The 14,415-nt window shown below is 41.4% G+C and overlaps 1 protein-coding gene across 2 annotated transcripts in view; it reads right to left on the minus strand.

Annotated features, from left to right (window-relative positions):
- INPP5F (inositol polyphosphate-5-phosphatase F) overlaps positions 1-14,415 on the minus strand; it is a 93,776-nt gene that overhangs the window by 20,483 nt on the left and 58,878 nt on the right. For both annotated transcript variants that reach the window (XM_059730073.1, XM_059730074.1), the window contains exons 4-10: positions 13,753-13,881; positions 13,124-13,291; positions 12,698-12,754; positions 9,985-10,183; positions 7,916-8,095; positions 5,445-5,512; positions 4,514-4,638 (exon numbers count right to left, since the gene is read on the minus strand). In XM_059730073.1, the coding sequence (XP_059586056.1) occupies positions 4,514-4,638; positions 5,445-5,512; positions 7,916-8,095; positions 9,985-10,183; positions 12,698-12,754; positions 13,124-13,291; positions 13,753-13,881 (926 nt within the window). The remainder of the gene's footprint in view (positions 1-4,513; positions 4,639-5,444; positions 5,513-7,915; positions 8,096-9,984; positions 10,184-12,697; positions 12,755-13,123; positions 13,292-13,752; positions 13,882-14,415) is intronic.

The following is a 14,415-nucleotide window of genomic DNA, read 5'->3' on the forward strand; positions in this document are numbered from 1 at the left end:
AACTTGTTCAAAATGTTTGCCTCAAATACATATCCTTACTACTAATACCTTTCTGTTGCTGTATCTTACCTTAGGACCCAGCTACATTAGGGATATTTGTTACAGATATAAATCTCTAGTATGGAGGCAAACTTTGTAACAACCTGGGAGTGTTTATTAATCTTTTGATGACATAAGACTGGCTCCCTGCTCAATTCTGCATTGCTGCCTGCCTGCCAACAAAATTAAGTAGAAGTGGACTGTGAAGGGATTGTAAAATCTGGGAAGGAAAGGCAAAACAACACAACTCATTTAAAAGCAATGTACTCAAGGCTAATTTAAGGAAACAATGGCTAGTACCATCCAGACAAGAATAGAGAACCCTCCCAAAGCTAAGTCTGAGATCATCTGAAACCCGAGAAAAGGCTAGGGGTTTGGCGAGGAGGGGCTGTTGGCCTAGGAAAAAAGAAAAAGCACACCACACATAATGCAGACTGTTGCCTACATGCACTCGTACACACCACAGGTTTTAATCCTCATTAAATTAAATAGGTTTATAAAATTTAAACTCATTTATTTTGGAGCGTCACATCTATGTTTACACACACACTAGGTTTTCAAACGAATTAAGCCGGGTTCCTGGCCAGTGCCACTGGAAAGCAGGATGGTCCAGAGCTGCCCCACCCACCCTGTGCCCATGCTTTGCCATGCAGCTGTGGAAGCAGGGAGCCGGCGAACCACACAAGAAAAAAGCAGAAGCAATTCAAAAGCAAAAGCAACTCAAAGAGGTGAACTACAAAAAAGTCACAGCACCATCTGGTGGACAAAGAGGTGTCCCCTTGTGTTTGAATGCAACGAATCTATGGACACAACACTTTAATTCCCGGCGAGCCAAACTAAACTATGTCCAAGGAGTTTTAGTTTAATGCGCAAAAAATAAATTTTAAAGCATTGGGAAATCCCACTCATGCAAACAGACACAGTTGCAGCGCATGACAGAGCAAACATTGTGGTGTGTATATGAGCCCTACATGAGTAATAAGCTAGTCCCTCTAAGCTATAGAGGTTGTTTGAGTCACTATTCAGGAGCCATCAGTAGCTTCCAAAGGTGGATATTTACAGTTCATCCACAACAGAGCTTTAGGGGTGCTTTCTGCAAGATCTTTCTTGAAAAAAAGCGCAAGGGTGAAGCTACCTGACTAACCAAGACTCACTGCATTAGCATAAAGCAGGGGTAGGCAATCCCCAGCATGTGCACCAGAGCATGGCACGCAAGGCCATTTTGCTCGGCACACTACAGCCAGCCTAGGCTCCAGGCAGCTGCCACCAGCCACAGAGCTCAGGCTGCTCACAGCAGGCAGTCAAGAGGCTGCAAGCAGCCCAGTCTCCATGGCAGGCAGCAGCTGCCCAGAGCCTGGGCTGGCTTCAGCTGGGAAGCTGGAAATAGCTACACCGGACTCAGAGCACTGGCTAGCCTCTGTGGTGGCAGCGGCTACACATTCCCCTCCAGGGGGAGAAGCCTGAGGCAGCGCAACTCCAGCCTCTCCCCCTCCTGGAGGCATGCTTACAGCCACCGCCATCACAGAGCCAGTGCTCCAGAGCCTGGTACAGCTGTTTGCAGCCTGCCAGTTGCCTGCTACAGCTGCCCAGAGCTTGGGCCAGCTGTGGCAGGCAGTCACGAGGCTGAAGACAGCTGCACTGGGCTCCAGAGTCCTTGGCCAGGTTCGGTGACACCAGCTGCACCCGCATTTCCATGCAGATGGCTGGGGAGGGGCTGGGTTTACACCACCCCAGGCTGCCTGCCGCAGTTGACCCAAGCTGTGGGCAGCTGCAGCAGGCAGCAAGTAGCCTGCAGACAGCTGTATTGGGCTCAGGAGCTCCAGCACTGGTGCCGTGCCAGTGACTACATGCGTGCCTTGGGGTGTAGGGCAGGGAAGGGGCCATGGCAGGGCAGCCCCAGTCCCTCCCCCACTGTCCTCCCAGAGGCACACATGCAGCCACTGCCAGCAAGGAAGATTGGGCCCCTTGCAGCTCCCCCCACAGTTTGCCCCTGCACATCAAGTTGAGTTGTGGGTTAGGGTTGGGGTGTTTTTTGCACTCTGGCCTAAAATATTGTCAACTCCTGGTGTAAAGCATAGTTCAAACAAAAAGGATCTATTTTAGTATTTGTGAAAAATAAGATAAGCTGAACTACTGAAATTGCTTTTTTTTTTTTTTTTAATAACTTCACTAATTTAAAAAATCCCTAAACTATCAAGACAGATTTCATGTCTTTCTGTCTATATGAAAAGTGCATGATTCTGATCTCTGAGCGAGTAATAAGCAAATAACTACTGTTCCCCAGGACAAAATAGAAATAAAGATTAATGATCCATAGAAAGGAAGCAAGCAAAGAGTAGATATTGAATTCAAATTAGGTCAGGACATCACTATGACAAAAGCGTGCCATTGTTTTAAAGCCTATTAACGTTTTTAATCACCTCCCATTTAAGAGCATTTTCCAGAAGCACAATGCCCCCTAATGGCACATATGCCTTCAGTCAATGAATCAGAACATTAACTGCAGAGTCATTTTTCCAGTAAAGCATACCATCTAGAATGTCTTATGAAATAGGAACCTTACAACAGCTGGACCCCTGAATTTGCATATTATAAGACCTGGCTATGATAGAATCACTAGCTATCTCGAGTCAGAATAACTAACATGTAGCGCATACCCTGGGTGGCTTTAAAACAGTATTTATTATTCAGAGAAGAGCACATTTTTAAGTGTAAGTACAAAAATTAAGCATCTGTTCATATTAAAACAAAAAAAGCACATCTGCATACAAACAAGCAGAGCCAGAATTCTGAAAGAACCATAGGGCATTTCATGTGCTTAATGTTCTTAGGTGTATAAAATGAAATTCTATACTAGAAAATGTACAGTACAATTTGCAATGCACAAAAACAAAAACATACCATGAAGCCTAGGAGACTGACAGAAAAAGAATGCACACTGTAGTGAAATAGGGCTATCCCTGATGTTAAACTACAGATTTAACTAGTAGGCAAAAAATGGGGATTAAAAGTTTTTCATAGATTTCATAGACATTAGGGCTGGAAGGGACCTCGGAAGATCATCGAGTCCAGCCCCCCGCCCAAAGGGCAGGACGTCAGCTGGGGTCATAGGATCCCAGCAAGATAAGCATCCAGTTTCATCTTGAAGGGGTTCAATGAAGGCGCTTGAACAACCTCCGGTGGCAGGCTGTTCCAGACCTTGGGGGCTCGGACAGTAAAGAAATTCTTCCTTATGTCCAGCCTGAAACGATCTTGTAGTAGTTTGTCACCATTCGACCTCGTCATCCCGTGGGGCGCTCTGGTGAACAAACGTTCCCCCAGATACTGGTGGTCACCCCTGATAAACTTGTAGGTGGCCATCAGATCACTCCTGAGCCTGCGCTTTTCCAGGCTAAAGAGCCCCAGGGCTCTCAGCCTGTCATCGTAGGGTCTGCTTCCCTGACCTCTGATCATGTGCGTGGCTCTTCTCTGGACTCTCTCAAGCTTCTCCACATCCTTTTTGAATTGTGGAGCCCAAAACTGGATGCAGTACTCCAGCTGCGGCCTCACTAAGGCCGAGTACAAGGGGAGAATGATGTCCCGGGATTTGCTTGAGAAGCATCTATGGATGCAAGCCAGTGTTTTGGTCGCTTTACTAGCCACAGCATCGCATTGCAGGCTCATGTTCATCTTGTGGTCAATGATGACCCCCAAGTCTCTTTCTTCCATAGTGCTAGCCAACATAGCACTGCCAGGTCTATAAGGATGCTGCGGGTTTTTTTTCCCCCAAGGTGGAGAACCTTGCATTTATCGGCGTTGAACACCATCAGATTCTCGTCCGCCCACTTGCTGAGCCTATCCAGGTCAGCCTGGATTGCCCGCCTGTCTTCTGGTGTGGATGCTTTGCCCCAAAGTTTGATGTCATCGGCGAACTTGACCAGTCCGCTTCTGACTCCAGTGTCCACATCATTAATGAAGATGTTGAACAGTATGGGTCCAAGGACAGAGCCTTGGGGGACCCCACTGGTCACAGGACACCACGATGAGTGACTTCCATCAATTACTACCCTCTGGGTCCGACCCCGGAGCCAATTTTCCAGCCAGTGGATCGTGGTGGACCCAAGGTGACAATTGGCCAGTTTCTCCAAGAGACGATCATGGGACACCAGATCGAAGGCTTTTTTGAAGTCAAGATATATGACATCAATCTCTTCTCCCTTGTCCAGGTGATAGGTCACCTGGACAAGGTGACCAAGGTTTTGGATAATTTTTTTGTTCATTTGTTTTTATAAAATATTAGAAGAAAACACCATCAGCCTAAACTACAAAAAACCTCAGAGTTATATTAGTTATTCTAGTTTATAGGAAGCAATCTTTCTAGCTGTGTAAAAGTAAATGCATTTCATGCACTATTAGAGAAGCATAGTAGTCCCACTGCAACATCTCTCTCATTTTAGCAAATATTACAAATAAGCATATCTGAAAGCCCTCTTACCAGTGCTCATGGAAGTCAAAGGAAACATAAGTGAGGCGTGGATTGTTGTACAGAAGCACTTGTTTTAGAAAAGCATCACCAATAATTTTCTCTCGTCCAGTTTGATCCACCAAATTAATAATGACCTATTCAAAAGTTAAAGAATTTTACATTTTATAAATCTTGGTATTATCACCTTCTGAACTCTATTCTCTCACTAAAATAAAACTGTTGAAAACAATGATACTTAACTTATTTTGATTCTCTACAGCAGGGGTGTGAAACTCAGGCCTATGGATACTTGTCTACCACAACTGAATGCCTGACCTAGCAGGCAGCATGCACCCAGGATGCCAAGTCAGGATGCCAGCCATGAAGGGCTGCTCCATTGAGAGCAGGTCACAACGCTCACCGAGGCCAAGTCCTGGGCTGCACTGTCCATGCTGCTCTCTGGGGCCACGTGTCAGGTTTTGCCACCCACACCACTCTCTGATACGTGAGCAGCACAGCTAGGGACCGGCAGCAAGCTGCATGGGCACTGCAGCAAAGGGACATGGCCCAAGCAACTGCCTAGGGTAGCACTGCCAGACACTGCACAAGGGGCCCATCTGGCACAGCAAAAGGAACAGCCAGGGACTGAATTATAGGCTCTGTGAGCTAGATCTGGCCTGCAGGCCCCATGGTTGACACCCCTGCTCTACAGACTTCAATTTCTCCCTTTTTTAAACTATAGTAGGTGTCCTGCTATAGTTGCTCATTTCTAATAAAAATGAACTGCTGATTTATCAAGCCTACATAGTTACCCAAAAACTGGGCTTAACTAATATTCTTAGAAACACCTGCCAAAGAACACTCAAAAGCTAAAATTAAAGTCCTATTTTAATTGTGCCCTTAGACTCAATAAGCAGTTAATTCAGACCAACAAAAACTTCATTACAGACCTAAAACTCACCTGTTTCTTGTAAATGTTCAGTTGTTCTTCAAAATGTGCACGGAAATAGGATATAGTTTCCTTTTCACCTACAGAGCAGAATGAAGTTGTGAAAAATCAAGTTTTTTATCTCTATTCATATGCAAACTATGAAAATAAATTCAAGTCCACAATATCAATGTCTAAGGTAGCTAGGAAGAATAAGAATCATAGTACCTTGTATTTGGTAATACCTTGTACAGAATCAAATTGATATACTATGCATTTCTTGAATGTCCTAAACTTCTTTCATTTGCAAACCCCTAAAAAATTATGATTCAAGGTGCAGACCCATCTGGAAATTTCGAATAGGTGCAGACCACTTTGAATTGTAAGTGTGGGTATTCAGATACTTTTGACTGATCATAGTCATCTTTCGTAAAACCCTTAGACACAGTCTGTGGACCATCAAGGGTCCACGGACCACAGGTTGAAAACCAGTCCTACAGGAAAAGAAGGTAGACATGCAATTAACTGATCGTATTAGAGCAATACTGTGGTACTGATTACCACCACTGCGTATCCATGTATACAGTAGCTTGACTTATTTGCTTTTCTATTTCAGCCAATCTGATTCCATTCAAGGTTATTCCCTTTCTTGCTTACAAACTTGTTCAACCACTCTGCCTTAGCTTCATGCTTCAGACAAGCCCATTTCACAGGAAAGAGGTTTTAAAAATCTCTTTGAAAGAGCTCATAGATCTGATGAAAGCAAGTCTTAAGCCAAGATAGCAAGGAAGGTAACAAACCCTGAAAAAAGTTCAAAGACTATACAAGGGAGAAATTTTGTTTCTAAATCGATCTTAAAAAGTTGTACTACCAATTAACTGACTAGTTTTTATCTTTTTCTTTACGACTCATCACCACAACTACTTTATATGAATGTCTTTCAAAATGACTGAGTTATTCTTAAAGCTTCCTAACAATCCTACTAGGTAGCCAAAAGAGCTGATCACAAGATAAATGACCTGTCCAACTCCTGAACAGATGTCATAAACAGAGAAAGTCATCAGCGTTTTGTTACTTCCAGCTGTTTTCATGTGATCTGGGTATTTTTTGAATTTCCCTTTGCTCCTGTGACTCTCTGTGGTTTTCTCACTTTAAAAAGGAATTCATTTACACTTGCCACTTCTAAAATCTGGCAACAAATCATCCCTTTTCAGCTATTTTAAGGTTTCTAGCACAGGTCCGCACTTGTCATTTGAATCTGCTAGTGATTCTTGAACCATGACAGGTGACATCAGCAAAATTATTACTAACTACCACTCTAGCACCACAGCCAGACTCAGAATCAGCACTGGTTACTGACCAATCTAATCCAGCATCTAGAGTCTCAAGTAGGAGGCAAGGCCCCATTCAGCTAGATTGAATTATATTACTAAATGTTAAGAGTCATGAACCAAAAAATGACAAAGCCATAAGAGAAATACACAGTGCCCAAGTGAGGGACTAACATAAGAGGGATGGGGGTGAGGAGGGGAAGGCAACTTCTTGATCTTAGCCCACAAGAGGCCAAGAAGCCAAACACAGGAAAGCAATCCTTGCCTTAAAAAAAGGCAGAAAACAGCAAAATCATAAACCCTCCAGGGAGAAGTGCTGAAACAACTAATTTTAAGTGGCAGATGGCTAAAAATTCCCTGAACCTATCAGAAAGAGAAGGTAAATACAAAAATGCTGGGTCTTGCAGAATTAGATGCTTGTGGTATAAGGGACTCTACTACATCAGATCTATTTGCCGTCCATATCTCTGATCCAGGAAAACGCTGAAGACTTTTTCCTTTGAGTATTCCCCCACTCCTTTCTGTTTATAAAATTGTGAATCTGCTGAGATACTGAGCAATGAAAACCTCAACCCTCATAAGTATATTGCAGGGAAGAATCCAGAGGTCTGAATATCAATCTAAACTTGATCCCCAGCACAGGCTCTCTGACCCTCTTACACTGGCAAAGTTAATCATTAGGCTTTAATTCTAATGCATTAAGACCCTTTATGTTCCAAATGAGAGAAAATGTGTGCAAAACACTGGCCTTGAGTTACCCAGAAGATTACAGTCTCTTTCCAGGCAGGAGCAGGAATCCTATATGTTAATGAATTCCGTGGTGTGAATTTCACACTGCCTCCTAAGTTTTGGATTGGCCTAAGAGATGATCAGATGCTCCCCTTTCCCTGACTCAGTAACATGCCACAGCAGATAAGATGGCATATGGAAAAGGCACTGAGTTATATACTGGGATGTAATAATCCCTCTGCATCTGGGATAGAGGATCCTTAATCAAATTTCAAGCTCAGTTTAAGAACTGAAGTTCATCTTAATTGAACCAACCTCTTTTTTTTGGTCAAACAAATAACCTGGAATAGAGTAGTAAAAGATCAACAGAAAAACGAAAATGTTCACACACTGTTTAAGTGATCTCTTTTTCTTTACAGACTCCAAAAAATTACCAAAACTTACTCTTGTCTAGTCGTGGCCGTGGGTTGTATCTGTATCCCACTTGACTCCAGAACACCGGCACAGAGCCTCGTGTTTGAATAAATGAAAGTGTATGATTATGAACATGAATCAACTGCTCCGTTTCCACATAATTTGCCACATTCCCATTTTTATCAACACCTCTTCGCTTATACCGCATGCCTAGAAGATAGGAGGAAAGGGATCAGTTTATTTTTTTAAAGTTAACCCTCTATAAGAATATTCTGCACACTTCTGAGAAGTGGTTCACGGAGAAAATACAAACACCGCAGATAGACAATAATCTAGGGGACACCCAAGTTACATAAACACAAAACCTGGAAGATTCCCTCTTCTGGCTCCTATATCCCATTCTATATTAATTTGATAGGGATGAAACAAACTTTGAATAAGCCTTGCCCCAAGCAACTCCTAAAAGTATGTTGGTCAGCAAAATCTTGTTCTGTTATGGGGAATGTTCCATGAGCACTAAAATTGAAAGGACAAGATCAAGACAAAAAACCCAACAACTGAAGTGGAAGTTAATTACAGGCAAATAAAAAATTATGGAGGATGAAGGATGATGGGAGGGAGAGGGGGTTTTCCTTTTGGTTTTGGGGGTTTAATAGGTTTTAGGGGGTTTTTGTTTGTTTTTTGTTGTTGTTTTTAATAGGACCATACAGTTTTCAGGCACTGCACTAAGTGAACTCTAAGAATTAATTATACATAACTCTACACATGAAGAGTAATTCATTCTTTCTAAATAGCAACTAACCTTGACAGAATAGGAAACAGGTTCACTGTTCCACCAGCTGAACATAACACACTAAAAACTAAAATTTGAAATCACAAGCCAAAAGAGATACTCTAATTTACACAATGGTAAACAGGAAAGTTCCATGAGAAGTTTGAAGATTCAGCTGCAGAATACTTGATTTTGGGGGGGATTATTTTTTTTGTCTACATATTGACATCTGTGCATTTTAAAACAGTTATCACTACTGAGATTATTTTAATCTATTGTCCCTGTGCTTGACTGTCAAATATAGTAGTTTGGAAACTATGATGGCTTGTATCTGGAATCTAAAAAGGACAAAAGTGGATGAAGTTACATTCAAATACAGTTAAATACAAAGTGGAAGCATGAAAAACAAGTATAAAAGTCTGATGCAACAAATTTTAGAATCTCATTGCAATGCCTTAATTAAACTGTAGTATGGGTGAACAAGTAAAAGTAGTAATATAGTGTTAAGCTTATTGGCAATGTCTACACTTTAAAAATCACGCCTCCTTTTCTTCCCCTCATCCCCAAAAAATAATTCCAGAGGTCCTCAAGCAGGTACAGGATAGATTGCCAAAGTCTATTTATAAATGTAAAGGAACCATTTTTTCTTAATATTGTAGTTTTAACACTAAATTAGTCGCAGGTATAAGAAGTATCCTTCACAATTACTGAAATTTGCAGAAAAGTTAGGAAGGAATAACCAGTACATGCTTTGAGACAGCTCCTTAAGATACAATCGACCTGGAATAATAAGTCAAAACACAGATGTAAGCAAGAAAGGAAAAAATGGTAATATTTGGGAACACATCCAACAATTATTTTTGAAGTGCTGTACAAAATAATGTTATTAAGACATCAAGATCTGATCTGTTAAGTCAACCTGTTAGAAAAAAACAGTGATGCTCCAACTTCATAAAATTATTTGAATACTTACAAATAAGCATTTAAAATGTTTAATATGTTTCATATTAAAGCTATAGCCACCAGGATTCTGATTTTTTTTTAAAGGTAAACAGTGAACTCTTCCAAATTATTATGAAAATGAAAATAATAGACGTAATGAAACCCACAGAAGGAACAGCTAAACAAGTGCAGCAGGAAATGTGAAGTCCTTTATAAAGTAAATATTAGGTTATGGTAGATACCCACAGAAAAAAGAAACATTTAACCACTCATGCAACACTCTTAAAAGTTTTACTTTTACATTTCAGGAATTAATTTAGAGTTGCATCTAATTTAATATTGTTTGTAAATTATACTTGGGCTCATTTTGGGCCTCTGTGCTTACCAGCTCTATGCCGACTTCGGCGTGAGATGAGCGCAACCAGAAATCGTGGGTGAATGTCATCGACACAAGTAGACTCCTGAGGAGGCGTCTCTGGACTGCTTTTCTCATCATCAGATGACTCATTGTAATTAACGACAAGCTCTTCAATCTGTACAAACCCCTGAATGATGGGTATAATCCAGAAGTCTACTTCATCATTCTGTAAATTACAAAATATTACATTAACAGTTGTAATATGGTGGGGGAGAGGGTTGGGGGACACCCTAAATATCTGCTCAATGTGTAAAGGCTTCTGATATTTATTATTATATCAAGAATGCCTGGTGTTATTCTACGTCTGAAAAGGTCTTCTCAATATCTAATCCAGTCCAACCAAAATTCAGACTCCCTTGTCTCATCATTTAGTTTCTTCTAAAGGCTCTGATGCTTTTAATTAGTTAACTCAAAGGACTTTTTGTTTAGGACAGGGTGAAGAGCAAGAGTAGAAAGTTATATGCTGTATTAAGAAGTGTGCCCTTTTTATTAATTGAAAGTTACACTTTCACATGGATTTTATATATTTTCTCTTTTGACAGTAGTCAAATACGTTCTTTTGCTTAAAGGCTCATTGACTAAAGTTAACTAAAATTAGTAACAAATACTTCTAGGATTTTATTCATGTCATAGTGGAAAGACTCCACTCTGACCTTCCAGATGCAAAATACCTAAATAATTCCAAAAGCATATGGGAAAAAGCAGCATAACTGAATTTACAGCTTGCTTGGGAAATTACGTTGTTTTTCTTATCTTGTGATGGGCTTCTACATAAGCCATCGACTCAAAACAGTGTCCCACAACTTTCTGGCTTCTCCTGCCTAAATTCTCACCCAGCACACAGTCAAAAAAGTTTGCCTTGAAAATTAGAACAATATTGTCATTCTCCCTTATCGGTAAGTTCATCAATTTCTTCAGTTTGAGCAAATTTAACCGGCAAGAGACAGAAAAAGAAAAAATAGACAGCAAGAAGCTTTTTGGTCTATATAGATTTTGGCTATAAATCTTACTTAAGACCGCAAAGAATGACTGCTTCTATGCTGTCCAAAAAGAAACCAAGCCCCTTTAATTATACTTTAAAAATAGCCCACAGCTTGTTTCAAAGGTGAATATGCATTACTCTTTAGGGTCTCCTGCTTGATTTTATTCTTCATTAAAATACAAAATTCAAATGATCTGTCAAGTGGAAGAATGAAGAATATCCTTCCCCCCAGGCAAGGATGGAGAAAACTCCTGTAATTAAATCGAATTAAGATATGCATACTGAAATTTCTAACATCCATAATAAATGTCCACTGTTGCACAGATGAAGATGAAACCACCCTTAACTGTCATGGTGGCTTACCAACCAAGCTCTACTCTCACAGAAGTTACCAGAAAAACACCACCTCCTTTATTAGCACTGTCTTAGGCTAAGGACAGACATTACACATAAAACTGGATAAGTGATCAGAAACTGGTTTAAACTTGTAACAGAACAGACGTTTAGTGCACATAAACCAATTTCAAAATGGCCAAAAACAGTTTGAGATAAACCTGGTTAAACGTAGTGTCAGACTTAACTGATTTGGGTCAAACCGGTTTATGCAATGTCTGTCTGGTTTAACTTAAGCCAGAGTTATCCCCCAGCATCCCAGATGCTGGGTAGCCCTGGGAGGGGTTCTCTGCTCCAGTGCAGGACTGGCTCCCCCCTCTGCTCCCTGGCTGGAGCTCCAGCAGTCTCTGCCTGGCTTCCCCCCTGCTCCACCCACCCCACCACTCCCTGCTCAAGTAGGGATTACCCACGTCCCCTCTCCCACAGCACAGACATAGCCAGACTGTGGTATGCTAGCTAATGCTGAGAGGTGTCTGTGTAAATTAGACAGGACAGTGTCCATTTACAGCTTTTTGGAGCTAATCAACAGGTCAGCTGGTAATGTCCCTCCATTCCTTCCTTGTTGTTTAAGAAGAGCTTGAACTAATGGGAGAGGCTTTTGTTTTCTTGATGGGGTGCTAAATGCTGAGTTATCAACTCACGTGTCAGGAGTAGAGAAGGAAGGGGATCCCCTCCCTAATCAGAGCATCCTGCCAGAACCTGGCCACACCCCTCACCTCAGCAGTGTACTAGAGAAGGGAGGATTGCACTAGTGCCCCGCCACTGGCTTCTAGCCTGAGCCACTGCAGGCATGTGCCTGCATTTTCTCAGTCCAGCAGGAATGTCTGCACACTTGCAAACTGTTTCAGCCTAGCCAAGTTAGACTAACGCTCAGGCTTTTTAAACGTCTGTCCCTAGCCTTAAAGATTAATGCGACTAACTACCTCTCTCTATTGGTATTGGGTGGGGGTAAAAAAAAAAAAAAAAAATCAGCTTTCTTCACTTTTGTAAAATTCATCTCTTCCCACATTAACGATAATTTACTTTATCTGGCTCTTTGGAATTGTTGTCAACAATGAAAATATTTTGAGTAAAAGGACCCTGTCAAGATAAGGTGCTACAAGAATTACATGTTTCATTCATCTTTTGAATTAAGTTCTTACAAACAGAAGAGCTTCAGATCAAGTGTACAGTGATCAAAATTAGTATCTGAAAATGTCTTGAAGTTTCTAGCAAGCCCAAATGTGTCACCTTTACCAGAAGAAAGTCTTTGTGCTTTATTATACATGTTGAACACATAATTTATGTAAGTGACAAGTTACTCACACCAATGTTTATGAGATCCTGAATCATGTGTTTGTTCCAAAAGAATCTGTCATCAACCTGCAAGAGAGTAAAAATGACAGTATTTTTAATGAGGTTTTGCAGAGCTTCTCAGTGAAGTCACAGGAGAGACTGTCCAACAGTCAGTCACCACCTGTGCATAGTTATCCAGTTCCCACCTCTTTGCTTTTTGCTATCTGAAATATTGAGAGAAAAATCAGAGCTCTGGACATGCTCTCATCATTTTTGCTCTCTGCACTAGGAAGAAGCCTGCAGTAGGACCAAAATCTTAGTCAGTGTATATCAGAATTACACAGATGATCTGACCAGTCCAATTGCCAAATGAATACTAGTAGAACTTGGAGCACACAGTCAATCTATATTAAGGATACAAATTTACTTCATAGGATTACTGTGCAAAATACTTACTTTCCTCCAGAGTGGCAAATCAGTTTTCTCACACACACTTTGCCTCTGTACAGAGTTTGTTAGGTCATAAGTCAGACTGTAGTAGAAGGAGTCTGAATCCATGAACATTTTGAATAGTTCCTCCAATAATCTCTTTTCCAGCTTCTCTTTCTCTTTACTTTCTTTAATCTTCAAGAAAAAATAGTATATCCTTTTCAATAAATCAAGTTACAGACTGGCACACAGAGCCTAAAAGATATATTCCCAATAGAAAGCACCAAAAATTGCTGATCAAAATATAAGCAAGATCAAAACACTTTAATAAAACAAAGCGCTTCATTCTTCATGGAGATACTGGGCACAAAGCCATCATGCATTTCATGAATCAGAAAACACTTCTGCCAAGAGCAGTTTCCAGAAAGAAGTACAAGCAACATGGACATGGGCACAGTCCATAGACAGAAGTGTGAAACTGGAAGTAATCTGGGAAATGTTGAAAAGTACTAGTCAACCAAGATGTTTTGCTAAATCAGATTTCTGCCATCTAGTACAGGGCATACCTTAGAGATCTCAAACTGAGTTGAACACAATCTCCAAAATGACAAAGTCAAAATGCTTTGAAAAGTCACACAAATTAAATGGTTCCTCACCTTCTTTTTATTTGGAGCAGACACATTTGATTTAATTTGAGTGAGGGTCTTAAGTAGAAATTTGGTATCATCTGGAGACTGCGTAATCTTCTCTGGCTTGTTTATTCCAAAATGATGCTTTTTACAGAGCTAAGTAGTAAAGAGAGTGAATCAGTTAAAGTTAACACTTCATACCTATCTCCAGAGCAAATGTAAAACCTATACCTTTAATTAAAATATATTTTTCTGTCATCCTGAAATATACCAATTGCTACAAAATCATGCAGATGTAACAGCTACAGAGGAGCAGCCTGTAATGTAGCTGTTTATCAGTCAGAGGATACCATCTGTTTAGACCAGGGGTGGGCAAAATACAGCCCTGGGTAGGGATCCAACCTGCCAAGAGATTCTATCTAGCCTGTGGCAGGACCCTCACCCCACCCAGCCCAGGTACAGAGGGGGCAGCCCAGGCTGTGGCACATGTGGCCAGCCCTGCCACCTGTAGATGTGTGCCGGGGTCTGGCAGCTGTGCTGCCCCCACTCGGCTTCCTGGCAGCCCCCACAGCAGTGGCTCAGCTGCCACTGCCAGCCCCAGCCCCGCTGCCCAGGCAGCCCCAGCCTGTCCACCCTGCATCCACCACCAGGGGCATGGTGGATGAAGTAGGTGGGCAGCCAGGGTCTCCA

The sequence above is a fragment of the Alligator mississippiensis genome, chromosome 6 (assembly GCF_030867095.1).
Source record: "Alligator mississippiensis isolate rAllMis1 chromosome 6, rAllMis1, whole genome shotgun sequence".
Classification (NCBI taxonomy): Eukaryota; Metazoa; Chordata; order Crocodylia; family Alligatoridae; genus Alligator; species Alligator mississippiensis.